At 40.3% G+C, this 15,342-nt stretch overlaps 1 protein-coding gene across 27 annotated transcripts in view; it reads left to right on the top strand.

The window, feature by feature from the left end:
- The first annotated feature begins 879 nt into the window (after positions 1–879).
- VPS13B (vacuolar protein sorting 13 homolog B) overlaps positions 880–15,342 on the top strand; it is an 807,303-nt gene continuing 792,840 nt past the window's right edge. For 5 of the 27 annotated variants that reach the window (XM_070803114.1, XM_070803115.1, XM_070803116.1 and 2 more), the window contains exons 1-2: positions 1,525–1,804; positions 2,269–2,449. In XM_070803114.1, coding sequence (XP_070659215.1) covers positions 2,303–2,449 — 147 coding nt within the window. In that variant the 5' untranslated portion in view covers positions 1,525–1,804; positions 2,269–2,302. Of the gene's footprint in view, positions 916–1,358; positions 2,003–2,268; positions 2,450–15,342 lie in introns of those variants that run through there. The other 22 variants (XM_070803105.1, XM_070803100.1, XM_070803101.1 and 19 more) reach the window with 19 other exon arrangements.

Genomic DNA, 15,342 nt, shown 5'->3' with positions numbered 1-15,342 from the left:
TAAGTAATTTTTCCAAGGCAGGAATTTGGCAATTTTCTTTTGTTGGCTCCAAGAGAAAAAATGGCATAATAAAACAAAAAAAGTTTAATATTCCATGATCAGATATTATTTTGTTTATACAGCACAGTAAAAATCTATTAAAAATATCTGGCTAATTTATTTTAATACATTGGTCTGATTTGTTAAATTGCCACACAAATAAGATTAGGCCCTTTTTCTTTGCTTAGAAAAATAAGGAGGCTTGGAGCTCCTGCTCTAGACTTCCTAGGGGTTTCATACAATTAGTTGAACCATTTATATTAAAACTTCTGAGTCATGGCTTCAACCCCTTCACTTTTCAAGTGAAGCAGATAACTAAGATATTACTTGGATAATTTACTTGACTGATTTAGTAGGCTTTAGTAAGATCCGAGATACTTGGGTTTTTCGTGAAGGCTTTTTGTGAGAGGACAATTGCTCTGAATTAGCATTAGCTGCTTCCTTTTTCCCCTTTTTCAACTCCTTCCCCCCCACCCCCCACCCGTTGTTTCTTTTTGAAACTTAGTTCCTTATTTGCATTAACAAAACAGATCTAAACACCTTGGCACCCTCACTTGTGCCTCTTTCCTACTGCAGTTTCTGAAACTTTCAAGAAATCTTGACTTTCTGTAAAGAGTTTTTTTAGGAACGTATTTACAAAGTCTTTTCAATGCAACGAGAACACGGATGGATATTTTAATTACTTTATACGGTTTAAGTCTGTTTTCAATACGCAGTGGTAGGTGTCTTCAGAAATTACTAAAAATAGTAAACATTGGTCAAAAATTAGGCAGCATGTCCTATGCTATCCCTTTAAGCCCAGTATTTGGGTGTTTACCAGGTGTTACGTGTTTGAGTTTGTTGCCTGTGTCAGCTTTCAAGGCACTAGAAGGAAAGGTAGTATTTTATACATTCATTTCAGCTTAATATAACCAGCACCGACTCTTTGAATTCATTCTCTCTCAGCTATTGCTTTTCGCTTTCTCTAAGTCTCATTTTCTTCCGTAGTCTCATTTCTGCCTTCTGCTATTCATACCCCTTTCTGCAGTTGATGTATCAACTGCAGTCCAATAGACCACCACGATTTTCTCTTTATTTTTCCCCCGCACAAATGTAAGCATAACCACTTCTTCGCTAAAGTATTAAAAAGTACGCCAAAGCTGGTTTACACCTTTGGTCAAAACGCTGTCCCCTACACCACACCCTAATTCCTTCCATTTCTCCTTTACTCCGGCAAAAGCTTTCGATCTAAATTCACCCTTCCCCACCAGCAGTCTTATTGCTATTGCTCTGCCCACCGAACCCAAGTTCTTGCCAGCCCTTCCGTTTCTAGACAGAAACGAAAGCCACTTGGTTTTGAGGGCTTTCAAGACCACGACCCGCTTTCTTCCTCCTCATCGGACCTCTGGCTCTCTGCACTTCCTCATTCGGAATCCATCTCCACCTAAGCGGCTGTTTTCCCGCAGCGCCACTTCCGGATCTCCGGTGTCTCCACTTTACGGGTCCGCCCACCTCCCCCGCGCACTTCCTAGAGCTTGGTCCGACCACCAGTGGGGTCGGAGCGGAGGCGCGGGCTGGCCGAGCGAGGCGGTCCCTTCCTAGAAGACGCACTGCACGGCGTCTAGGGTCTGAGAACCCCGGTCCTACCTCGGAGTCGAGTGCGAGCGGGGGGAGGAACAGTTCGTTCCGAGCACCGAGCGCCGCGCACCCGGAAGTGGCGCGGTAAGGGCGCTGCGCCGCCTCCGGAGGCGGGTGCCAGGTACCGGGAGGTGGAGGAGACGCCACGGTACGCTTGGGCGTGAGTGTCAGCCGAGGGCGTAAGACGGGTAGAGGCGAGAAGCCGGCCTGGTTCCTCGGCGGTACATGCGGCTGGGTTCCGGGGGCTGAGGGCCTCCGGGGCGGCTGGGCTGGCTAAAGGGCTGCAGTGGCCGAAGGCGAGCCCGGCCTCCCTTCAGTTCCCACTGCCGGGACCAGCTTTCTTCAGGTTCACCACCGCCTCCTCCTTCCGCTGCTCGCCGGGCGGGTTGAGGGGAGTTGTTCTAATGAGGAAGGCGCTGCTGTAGAGCCCACTTGAGTTTTCTCTGCTTTTGGGAGAAGGCGAGCGGCCGCTTTGGTGGTGGGGGGTTGGGGGGGGGGGTGGGGCTCTTGCTTTTCGGCCTCTACAACCCTTCCTGAGAAATGCCCTTTTTCCTCAGGAAATGCACCACAGACTTAATTCCCTCTCCTGTTTCTGTCTTTACCTCCTTTCAGCTTCTGACTTTGTGACTCCTGTGTACCTTAAAAGATGCTGGAGTCGTATGTGACTCCCATTTTAATGAGCTATGTGAATCGCTACATCAAGAACTTAAAGCCGTCAGATCTACAGCTTTCGCTATGGGGTGGAGACGTGGTTCTCAGCAAGCTGGAGTTAAAATTGGATGTGCTGGAGCAGGTAAGCGGTGCAGCTGTCACGGATTGGAAACATTTTCAGCCTGTTTAGAAGTAATCTGGTCTTTCCTGCATTTTGATTTTATGCTTTAAAACCTTCGTTTTTCTGCTAATGTATTTAGGGCTATCTTGAAACTAGAGACCCTCTTCAGAATTTTTTTCTTTTACGGTTTGTTGCTAGTGATGGATTGTTAGAATCGTAATCCCCCAAATTGCCGCAACCGAAAAACAATTTCATTGTTCTTGTCAGAATTCTTCCAGAACCGAATATGCTAATTTACACTGTTAGGATTCTAAATGATGCTGGAAAATATTATATTCCTTTTTTCCCTTTTGGGGAATGAAGGGGTCCTGAAGACAACAAGGTTAGATCTTGAGGAAAGTTCTCTTTGTAGGAAAGATGACATTACCCATGGAATCCTCAGAATATTGAGTAGACAAAGATTGAAAATGCCAGCATAATTGAAAACTTTCTTAATCACTTTTAAAATTTTCTTTTCAACGTGAGAATGGTCGGATGCGAATTAACTGTAACTTCAAAGTTTTTATATTTATTAGGTCATTTAGTACATTTATTATTAACATATGTCAGGTAATTCTATTAGCCTTGAGAATACACAAGTTATCTCTGGAAACTCAGGAGTCAGAGACCAATTGCTTTTTAGGAGATAAGGGAATTCACACCCATGGTGGTGTTATTAATAATTTTTGGTTATATCCCACTGTTTTCTCTATTGTTGAATAATCTAGAGTTAACACTGAGAAATAGTATTCTTGGTTTCTTCTCCGTCCTCTCTCCAAGATTGATTATCTTAATATTTTCCTTGTTTTTTAATGAGCAGAAATCCTAAGCATACAGCTTAATTTTTGCATACTGGTGACAATGGCACCCCACTCCAGTACTCTTGCCTGAAGGATCCCATGGATGGAGGAGCCTGGTAGGCTGCAGTCCATGGGGTTGCTGGGAGTTGGAAAGGACTGAGCGACTTCACTTTCACTCTTCACTTTCATGCATTGGAGAAGGAGATGGCAGCCCACTCCAGTGTTCTTGCCTGGAGAATCCCAGGGACAGGGAAGCCTGGTTGGGCTGCTGTCTATGGGGTCGCACAGAGTCGGACACGACTGAAGCGACTTAGCAGCAGACACCTTTGTAACCACTATCCAGATCAAGAAATAAAATATTTCTAGCACTCAAAAAGGCTCTCCTTGCTTCTTTGTAGTTAGTAGCCCCACCCCTAAGACAGGTGATTGCTGTCACTTCTGTCAACACGTAAGTTTCTTGAACCTCTTCTTGAAACTTAAATAAATGGGAATCACTTGTGTTTGAATTCTTTTGTTAACATTGAGGCTAAGATTGACTCAGGTTGTTGCATGAAAGATAGTTTATTCTCTGTATTGCCTTGTATTCCATTGTATAAAGATTCATTTTACCTATTTTATATATTTATTTTCCTTTTGATATACATTTGGATTTTTTTCTACTTTTGGCTATTATGAAGAAAGCTCTTATGAACATACTTGTATTGGACATAGGTGTTTATTTCCCTTAGAAGGCAGGCATATGTTTAATGAATACTGCCAGATAGTTTTCTGGTGTGGTGGTGGTGGTGGTTTACTTATACTAAGCTGTATGCCACTCTTGAAATACCATGGACTGTAGCCTGCCAGGCTCCTCTGTCCATGGGATTCTCCAGACAAGAATACTGGAGTAGGTTGTCATTTGCTTCTCCAGGGGATCTTCCCAACTTAAATTCTCACCAGTAATGTGTGGGAGTTACAGTTACTTCTTGTTATTGCTTGTTATACAATGAATTTGTTATTTTTAGCCTTTCCGTGTACTATGGACTGTTTGTATATCTTTTTTTGGCGAAATGTCTGTTCAAGTCTTTTGCTCATTTAAAAACTTTTTGTACTTGTTACTGAGTTGTAGGAATTATTTATATATTTTGAGTATTAGTCCCATATCGGATACGATTTGCAAGTATTATCGCCCACTGTGGGTTGACTTTGACTCTATTGATAGTGTCCTTTGAAGAACTAAAGTTTTAAATTTTGACAAGTCCAACTTACACTTTTTTTTTTTTTTGATGCCTGGGCTTTTGATGTTATATCCAAGAAAACATTGTGAAATCCAATGTCATGAAACTTTCTCCGTATGTTTTCTTCTAAGAGTTTTATAGTTTTAGCTCTAACATTAGGTCTTTGATTGCTTTGAGTTAATTTTTGCATATGATACAAGTATCCAAGTTCGTATATTTTTGCATGTGGTTATTCAAGGGTTACTTAGAAGTGTGTTGCTTAATTTTCAGGCATTTAGGGAATAGCTGATTATCTTTCTGTTATTGATTTCTAATTTAATTCAAATTGTTCAGCATATTCTCTGTGATTTTGATCCATTATAATTTGACTCAGTATGTAGTCATGACTTTTTATTTTTGGAAATATTTCATGTGTAATTGATGAGAGACATGTATCCTACAGTTGTTGCCTTTTTCTTCCATAAATGTCAGTTGCTTCAAATTGGTTACTCAAGTTCTTCAAATCTTACATATCCATATAGATTTTCATTGTCTGCTTGTTCTGTTAATTACAAAGAGAGTTACCTTAATGGTTAACATCTCCAACTATGATTGTGAATTTGTCTACTTCCTTTTTATAGTTTTGTCAACATTCACTTTATGTGTCTTGAAGTTACATTGTTAAGTACATATAGGTATAGTGTTTTGATATCTTATTTTTCAGTTCAGTTCATTTGCTCAGGCATGTCTGACTCTTTGTGACCCCAGGGATTGTAACTTTCACTCTTCACTTTCATGCATTGGAGAAGGAGATGGCAGCCCACTCCAGTGTTCTTGCCTGGAGAATCCCAGGGATGGGGAAGCCTGGTTGGGCTGCTGTCTATGGGGTCTATGCTGTCTATGCCAGGCTTCCCTGTCCATCACCAACTCCCGGAGCTAACTCAGACTCATGTCCATCAAGTCGGTAATGCCATCCAGCCATCTCATCCTCTGTTGTCCCCCTCTCCTCCTGCCTTCAATCTTTCTCAGCATCAGGGTCTTTTCCAATGAGTCAGTTCTTTGTATAAGGTGGCCAAAGTATTTCAACATCAGTCCTTCCAATGAAAACCCAGGACTAATCTCCTTTAGGATGGACTGGTTGGATCTCCTTGCAGTCCAAGGGACTCTCAAGAGTCTTCACCAATACCACAGTTTAAAAGCATCAATTCTTCTGTGCTCAGCTTTCTTTACAGTCCAGGTCTCAGATCCATACATGACTAATGGAAAAACCATAGCTTTGATTAGATGGATCTTTGTTGACAAAGTAATGTCTCTGCTTTTTAATATGCTGTCTAGGTTGGTCATAGTTTTTCTTCCAAGGAGTAAGCATCTTTTAATTTCATGGCTGCAGTTACCATCTTCAGTGATTTTGGAACCCCCAAAAATAAAGTCTGTCACTGTTTCCATTGTTTCCCCATCTATTTTCCATGAATTGATGGGACTGGATGCCATGATCTTAGTTTTCTTAATGTTGAGTTTTAGGCCAACTTTTTCACTCTCCTTTTTCACTTTCATCAGTTCAGTACAGTCACTCAGTCATGTCCGACTCTCTGTGACCCCATGAATCGCAGCATGCCAGGCCTCCCTGTCCATCACTGACTTCTGGAGTTTACCCAAACTCATGTCCATTGAGTCGGTGATGCCATCCAGCCATCTCTTCCTCTGTCGTCCCCTTCTTCTCCTGCCCCCCAATGCCTCCCAGCATCAGAGTCTTTCCCAATGAGTCAACTCTTTGCATGAACTGGCCAAAGTATTGGAGTTTCAGCTTCAGCATCAGTCCTTCCAATGAACACCCAGGACTAATCTTTAGGATGGACTGGTTGGATCTCCTTGCAGTCCAAAGGACTCTCAACAGTCTTCTCCAACACCACAGTTCAAAAGCATCAATTCTTCAGCGCTCAGCTTTCTTCACAGTCCAACTCTCAGATTCATACATGACCACTGGAAAAACCATAGCCTTGACTGGACGGATCTTTGTTGGCAAAGTAATATCTCTGCTTTTGAATATGCTATCTAGGTTGGTCATAACTTTCCTTCCAAGGAGTAAGTGTCTTTTAATTTCATGGCTGCAGTCACCATCTGCAGTGATTTTGGAGCCCCCAAAAATAAAGTCTGACACCGTTTCCACTGTTTGCCCATCTATTTGCCATGATGTGATGGGACCAGAGGCCATGATCTTCGTTTTCTGAATGTTGAGCTTTAAGCCAACTTTTTCACTCTCCTGTTTCGTTTTCATCAAGAGGCTCTTATTTTTGAATACACTTAAAAAATCATTCTGAAATGTGTCCCTCTTTCACTCTAGTAATTCTTCTTGCCTTAAAGTCTTTTTCATTATAAAAAATTATTTCTGTTGCTTCTCTAAAGATCACAAAATGGATATTTGACTTACTAGCATCTACCTTAAATTATAACATTCTTACCATTTTCTCAGTGATCTTACAGTAGTTTAACTGCATGTACCCCCTTTCTCTCTTTCTTTCTACCTTTATTTGGTTTTGTGGTCCTTGTGTGTGTTTGTTCGGTTTCAGTTACCTTATTTAGTTTGTTTTTCTGCTGTCTTCAGGCAGAAGCCTCGATTATTGATTTGAGAAATTTCCCCTTTTCTACTATAGGCATTTACAACTATAAATGTCTTTAGCTGGCTGTATCCTATACATTTTGGTATGTTGTGTTTTCATTTTCATTCAGTTCAAACTTTTCCTGATTTTCCTTGAAATAGCACTGTATTTTTGCAGTTGTTGGATGGAATGGTTTATAGCTGTCAGGTCAAAATTGGTTGACAGTATTTTTCAGGTCTTCTATATATTTGTTGATTTTCTGTCTGTTGTTGTATTCATTGTTGTAAGTGAGGTATTCAAGTTTCCATGATTAGTGTTGTCATTGTTCAGTTGCTAGGTTGTGTCTGACTCTGTGACCCCATGGACTGCAGCACGCCGGCTTCTCTGTCTTTCATTGTCTCTTGGAGTTTGCTCAGATTCATGTCCATTGAGCTGGTTATGCTATCTAACCATCTCATCCTCTGCCACCCTCTTCTCCTTTTGCCTTCAGTCTTGCCCAGCATCAGGGTCTTTTCCAGTGAGTCACCTCTTCACATCAGGTGACCAAAGTGTTGGAGCTTCAGCATCAATCCTTCCAATGAATATTCAGAGTTGATTTCCTTTAAGATTGACTGGTTTGATTCCTTGTAGTCCAAGGGACTCTCAGGAATCTTCTCCAGTACAAGAGTTCGAAAGCATCAATTCTTTGGCGTTCAGCCTTCTTTATGGTCCAACTCTCACGTCTGTACATGACTACTGGAAAAACCGTAGCTTTGACTAGATAAACCTTTGTCAGCAAAGTGATGTCTGAGCTTTTTAATACTGTGTTTAGGTTTGTCATAGCTTTTCTTCCAAGGAGAGAGCATCTTTTAATTTCATGGCTGCAGTCACCATCTGTAATGATTTTTGGAGCCCAAGAAAATAAAATCTGTCACTGCTTCTACTTTTTCCCCTTCTAGTTGCCACGGAATGATGGGATCAGATGCAATGACCTTAGTTTCTTGAATGTTGAGTTTTAAGTCTGTTTTTTCACTCTCGTCTTTCACCTTCATCAAGAGACTCTTTAGTTCCTCTTCACTTTCTGCCATTATGGTGGTATCATCTGCATATGTGAGGTTGTTATTTCTCCCAGCAATATTGATTCTAGCTTGTGATTCATCCAGTCTGACATTTTGCATGATGTACTCTGCATGTAAGTTAAATAAGCAGGGTGACAATATAGTGAGCTTGATGTACTCACTATAATTTTGAGTCCGTCAGTTGTTTCGTATAAGGTTCTAACTGTTGCTTCTTGACCTACATACAAGTTTCTCAGGAGACAAGTAACGTGGTCTGGTATTCCCATCTTTTAAGGAATTTTCCACAGTTTGTTGTCATCCACACAGTCAAAGTCTTTCATAGTCAGTTAAGCAGAAATAGATGTTTTTTCTGGAATTCCCTTGCTTTCTCTATGATCTAGTGAACATTGCAATTTGATCTCTGGTTCCTCTGCCATTCCTCTGTTGTTTTTGAGATTGCACCCAAGTACTGCATTTCAGACTCTTTTGTTCAAGACTATGAAGACTATTTCATTTCTTCTAAGGGATTCTTTCCCACAGTAGTAGGGAATTAAATTCGCCCATTCCCATCCATTTTAGTTCATTGATTCCTAAGATGTTGATGTTTACTCTTGCCATCTCCTGTTTGACCATGTCTAGTTTACCTTGATCCATGCAACTAACATTCCAGGTTCCTATGCAGTATTATTCTTTACAACTTCAGACTTCAGTTTCACCACCAGACACTTCCACAACCAAGTTTTTTTTTTTTGCTTTGGCCGAGCTGCTTCATTCTTTTTGGAGCTACTAGTAATTGCTCTCTGCCTTCCTCAGTAGTATAATGGACACCTTCCGACCTGTGGGGCTCCTCTTCTGGTGTCATATCCTTTTGCCTTTTCATACTGTTTATGGGGTTTTGGGGCTTTCCTGGTAGGTCACATGGTAAAGAATCTGCCTGTATGCAGGAGACCCAGGTTCAATCCTTGGGTTGGGAAGATCCCCTGGAAAAGGGCATGGCAACCCACTCTAGTATATTTGCTTGGAATTTCCCATGGACAGAGGAGCTTGGTGGGCTGCAGTCCATTGAGTTGCAAATAGTCAGACATGACTGACTGACTTTCACTCATGAGGTTCTTGTGATCAGAATACTGGAGTGGTTTACCATTCCCTCTTCCAGTAGACCATGTTTTATCAGAACTCTCCACTATGACCTGTCTGTCTTGGGTGGCCCTACATGGCATGGCTCATAGCTTCATTGAGTTATGCAAGCCACTTTAGCACAACAAGGCTGTGATCCATGAAGGAAATTAGCATTGGATTATTTCTTTTTTCACTTTTTATATATTTTGGGGTTTATTTCTTTGCTCATATGTTTTATATTTTCTGTTACAAATATTCATTGGTGTATAGTTTATTTACAGTGTTGTGTTAGTGTCAGGTATATAGCAAAGTGATTCAGTTATACATATACTCATTCTTTTTTAGACTTTTTATCCATGTAAGTTATTACAGAATATTGGGTAGAGTTCCCTGTGCTATATAGTAGGTCCTTGTTGGTTATCTGTTTTGTATATAATATTGTGTTTATTTTAATCCCAAACTCCTAATTTGTCCCTCCCTCCTATGTTTCCCCTTTAGTAACCATAGATTTTGTTTTCAAAATCTGGGAGTTTGTTTCTGTTTTGTAAATAAGTTCATTTGTATATATTTTCTTCTTGAATTGACCCTTCTATCATTATTAAATGTCCCATGTTACCTTTAGTAACAGTTTTTTTCCTTAATATAGGTTTTTTCCTGGTAATAGTGTATTTGGGCTTTCCTGGTGGCTCAGTGGTAAAGAATCCACCTGCCAGTGCAGGAGATGCTGGTTTGATTCCTGGGTCAGGAAGATCCCCTGGTGAAGGAAATGGCAACCCACTCCAGTATTCTTGCCTTGGAAATCCCATAGATAGAAGAGCCTGGCAGACTACAGTCCATGGGGTCCCAGAAGAGTCAGACATGTCTTAGAGACTAAAAAAGAAAACAGTAGTATAATTGATCTACTTCTCTTATCGTTACTGGTTGCATGAAGCATTTTTTGTTTTCCCCCCTCTGTACTGCATTTTAAACTGCAGTTTAAAATGCATCGCATTTTAAACTATCTTACCACTTTTGCCTTGTGTTGTATTTCTTGAAGCCTGGTAACATACTTTTGAATGTTTTACAGGAATGTTATTTGGCTTCAACAACTCTTTAAAATTTCATCTGCTTAATACTGTTTTCACCCTATGACTGGGATAAACTTATCTGTTTTTTTGGCCCAATCCCGAAGCATGGAGAATCTTAGTTCACAGATCAAGGATCAGGATGCACTCCCCCTGCAGTGGAAGTGCAAAGTCTTAATCCCAGGGAGGTCTTGAGGGATGAACTGTTTTTAATTGTTCCTAATACTTACTTGCATTGGAGCACAGTCATATAAAAAACAGGGGAAAATGCTGCTGGAAATTAAGATAGTAGAAATGAAAATTCTCTATATGCCTAAAATAGAATACTGTTTCCCTAGAGAGCAAGAAAATATGGTGATTTGATGTATTTAAGCAAGAAACTGGATCACATAGCTTCCTGGGATCTTGTTTATTATTATTATTTTTTATTATGGTATAATAGACATGTAGTGCCAGGTATACAATGTAATGATCTGTGTGTGTTGCAAAATGGTCACCAAAGTAAGCCCAGGTAACATCTGTCACCATCCATAGTTTAAAAATTTTTTTCTTGTGATGAGAACTTTTAAAATTTACTCCTTGCACCTTTCAAATATGCTATACAGTTATTAACTGTACTCACTGTGCTATATATTATATCCCAGGATTTAAAAAGTTTTTTAACTGGAAACTTGTTTCTTTTGACCACCTTCACCCATTTTGTTCACTTACCACCTTTTGCCTCTGGAAACCACCAATCTGTTGTCCTTATGTATATGGAAAAATGATACATTAAAATGAAAAACACTTTTTTGTCATTTGCAGTCTATTTGTGTTTTCGAATCTAAAGTATGTTTCTTCTAGAGAGCATACAGTTGAATCTTACTAGTTTTTAAAAATCCAGTCTGACAGCCTTTGCCTTTTGATTGAAATATTTAATCCATTCTCTCTTTCATGATTGGATTTCTTTCTTCCATTTTGCTATTTTTTGTGTGTCTCAGGTCTTTTTTGTTTCTCTCATAATCCTTTGCTACCTTCTTTATTTTAAGATCAATGGTAACTTAATGCTAATTTGAGATTAATGCTAACTTTATTCCATCAAAATAAAGAAATTTCTCCACTATAGCTTCATTTCTTCTCCCTCGTTTGTGGTGGTATTTCTACATATATTGTATCTCTGTTATAAACCTAATATCATGTTAAGTTGTTTTTTGTAATTGCTGTTTAAAAAAATTTTTTTCTGGCTACTCTGGGTCTTTGTTGCTGCACATGGGCTCTCTCTAGTTACCAGGAATGGAGGCCGTTCCTCGCTGTGGTGCACAGTCCTCTCATCGCAGTGGCCCCTCCTGTGAGAGCACAGGCTCTAGAGGTCTCGCTCGGGCTTCAGTAGTCGCAGCGTGCAGTCTCAGTACTTGTAGCACACAGGCTTAGTTGACCTGGTCATGTGGGATCTTCCTGACCAGGGATCAGACCCATGTCACCTTCATTGGCAGGCAGATTCTTAACTAGTGTACCACCAGGGAAGCCTAGTAATTGCCTTTTTTTTTTTTTTAAAGGAAGTGACTTGCTGCATCGAGTCTTCCTTCCTTTTCGCCTGAAGAACTTCTAGTATTCTGTTACAGAGAATTATCTGAAACTTGATTTGGGTATGCCTTCATTTTTGAAGGTTAGTTTTGCTAGATAAAGGATTTTGGATTGAGAGTTAGTTTTCATTTGTTATTTAAATATGTCATGTATCTGCCTTCTTGCCTTTATTGTTTGTAATGAGAAGTTAGCTTTTAACCTACATCCCTTATGATTATACAGTGGAAGTGAGAAATAGACTTAAGGGACTAGATCTGATAGACAGAGTGCCTGATGAACTATGGATGGAAGTTTGTGACATTGTACAGGGGACGGGGATCAAGATCATCTCCAAGAAAAAGAAATGCAAAAAAGCAAAATGGCTGTTTGAGGAGGACTTACAAATAGACGTGAAAAGAAGGGAAGCGAAAAACAAAGGAGAAAAGGAAAGACATACCCATTTGAATGCAGAGTTCCAGAGAATAGCAAGGAGAGATAAGAAAGCTTCCTCAGCAATCAATGCAGAGAAATAGAGGAAAACAATAGATTGGGAAAGACTAGAGATCTCTTCAAGAAAATTAGAGATACCAAGGAAACATTTCATGCAAAGATGGGCTCAGTAAAGGACAGAAATGGTATGGACCTAACAGAAGCAGAAGATATTAAGAAGAGGTGGCAGCAATACACAGAAGAACTGTACAAAAAAGATCTTCATGACCCAGATAATCACAATGGTGTGATCACTCATGTAGAGCTAGACATCCTAGAATGTGAAGTCAAGTGGACCTTAGGAAGCATCTCTATGAACAAAGCTAGTGGAGCTGATGGAATTCCAGTTGAGCTATTTGAAATCCTGGAAGAGGATGCTGTTAAAGTGCTGCACTCAATATGCCAGCACATTTGGAAAACTCAGCAGTGGCCACAGGACTGGAAAAGATCTGTTTTCATTCCAATCCCAAAGAAAGGCAATGCTAAAGAATGATCAAACTACCACACAATTGCACTCATCTCACACGCTAGTAAAGTAATGCTCAAAATTCTCCAAGCTGGGCTTCAGCAGTACGTGAACTTTGAACTTCCGGATATGAAAGCTGGTTTTAGAAAAGGCAGAGGAACCAGAGATCAAATTGCCAACATCCGCTGGATCATCGAAAAAGCAAGAGAGTTCCAGGAAAACATCTATTTCTGCTTTATTGACTATGCCAACGCCTTTGACTGAGTGGATCACAATAAACTGTGGAACATTCTGAAAGAGATGGGAATACTGGACCACCTGACCTGCCTCTTGAGAAACCTATATGCAGGTCAGGAAGCAACAGTTAGAACTGGACATGGAACAACAGACTTGTTCCAAATAGGAAAAGGAGTCCATCAAGGCTGTATCTTGTAACCCTGCTTATTTAACTTCTATGCAGAGTACGTCATGAGAAACACTGGGCTGGAAGAAGCACAAGCTGGAATCAAGATTGCCGGGAGAAATATCAATAACCTCAGATATGCAGATGACATCACCCTTATGGAAGAAAGTGAAGAAGAACTAAAGAGCCTCTTGATGAAAGTGAAAGAAGGGAGTGAAAAAGTTGGCTTAAAGCTCAACATTCAGAAAACTAAGATCATGGCATCTGGTCCCATCACTTCATGGCAAATAGATGGGGAAACAGTGGCTGACTTTATTTTTTGGGGCTCCAGAATCACTGCAGATTTTGATTGTAGCCATGAAATGAAAAGACGCCTACTCCTTGGAAGGAAAGTTACGACCAACCTAGACAGTATATTAAAAAGCAGAGACTTTAGTTTGTCAACAAAGTTCCGTCTAGTCAAGGCTATGGTTTTTCCAGTAGTCATATGGATGTGAGAGTTGGACTATAAAGAAAGCTGAGTGCGGAAGAATTGATGCTTTTGAACTGTGGTGTTGGAGAAGACTCTTGAGAGTCCCTTGGACTGCAAGGAGATCCAGCCAGTCCATCCTAAAGGAGTTCAGTCCTGGGTGTTCATTGGAAGGACTGATGCTGAAGCTGAAACTCTAATATTTTGGCTACCTGATGCAAAGAACTGACTCATTAGAGAAGACCCTGATGCTGGGAAAAATTGAGGGCAGGAGGAGAAGAGGACGACAGAGGATGAGATGGTTGGATGGCATCACCGACTCAGTGGACATGAGTTTGTGTGAACTCCAGGAGTTGGTGATAGACAGGGAGGCCTAGCGTGCTGCGGTTCATGTGGTCACAAAGAGTTGGACACAACTGAGCGACTTTACTGAGCTGAACTTATGAAGAATTTTCTTATATGTAACATGTTGATTTTCTGTTTCTGCCTTCAAGGTTTTCTTTTTGTTCCAGACTTTCAAAACTTTTGTTTTGATATGTCTTGGTATGAATTTGCTGATTCTTTTCCTGCCAGCTCAAATCTCATGTTGAAGTCTCTCAGTGAATTTTTAAGTTCATTTATTGTACTCCTAAGAAATTTATCTGTTTGGTTGTGTTGGGTCTTAGGTGAGGCAGGTGGAATATTTTGTTGTGGCACAGAGGTTCTATCATTGTGGTGTGGGGGCTCAGTAGTTAATGGTGCATGGGCTTAGTTTCCCGACCAGGGATCGAACCTGAATCCCTTACATTGAAGGGTAGATTCTTAACCACTGAAAACACCAAGGAAGTCCCAATTTCATTTATTGTTCTTTTCAACTCTAGAATTTCCATTTGCTTCTTTTTTGTAATTTCTCATTCTTGATATTTTCTATTCAATGAATCATTGTCATGTAATTTCTTTAATTATTTAACATATTTATAATGAACATATTTATAATGTTTTAAGTCCTGCATTTGAGCATCCTCAAAGATAGTCTCTATTAACTACTTTTGTAAACTTTTCATGTTTCACAATGTTTAGTTGAAAACTGGACATTTTGCATAATATATTGTAGCAACTCTGCATTCTAATTTCTTGCCTCTGGGGATATTTGTTGTTGCTGTTGGCTTGTTGTTTAGTGACTTGCCTGGGATAAGTTTGTGGTGTCTGTTTTCCCCTGTAGTATGTGATCTCTGAAAACTGTGCTCAGTTTTCTTTTTTCTCTCTCCATTCTTTCTGTTTTTAGGCTTGGATTTCTAGGGATTACCCCTGGATCACTATAACTGAGTCATCTGCAAGTGATTGGCTAGAGGTTGTTAGAACTTTTGAACCAATAAGGCTTCTTCTTCTCTTTGGTATGGGACATACACATGTACTAGATATGCTTTCAAAGGAGTTTACAGATCTGATCCATATGTTTACAAGGCTTCTTGGTCAGCCATGAATGAGTAGATTATTAAGGGTCTTTCCAACGTTGCCCAAGTAAGCACAACCTGGCATATACATACAGCTTTCCAGGTTACCAGGAAAAATGGGGTCAGAGCAAGGCCATCCTTGGCTTTCTTGTTCTCTTGATTACTCTGATAATTTTCTGGCTGGTCTGCTGTTCTTTTTCTTGCACCAGCGGGTTCATGACTTCAGGGTAGCCTTCCCTCATTGCCCCTGAAATTTCTGT

Source organism: Bos indicus, chromosome 14, assembly GCF_029378745.1.
Source record: "Bos indicus isolate NIAB-ARS_2022 breed Sahiwal x Tharparkar chromosome 14, NIAB-ARS_B.indTharparkar_mat_pri_1.0, whole genome shotgun sequence".
In the NCBI taxonomy this organism is placed as follows: Eukaryota; Metazoa; Chordata; class Mammalia; order Artiodactyla; family Bovidae; genus Bos; species Bos indicus.
This window is presented reverse-complemented; position numbering and strand designations above follow the sequence as displayed.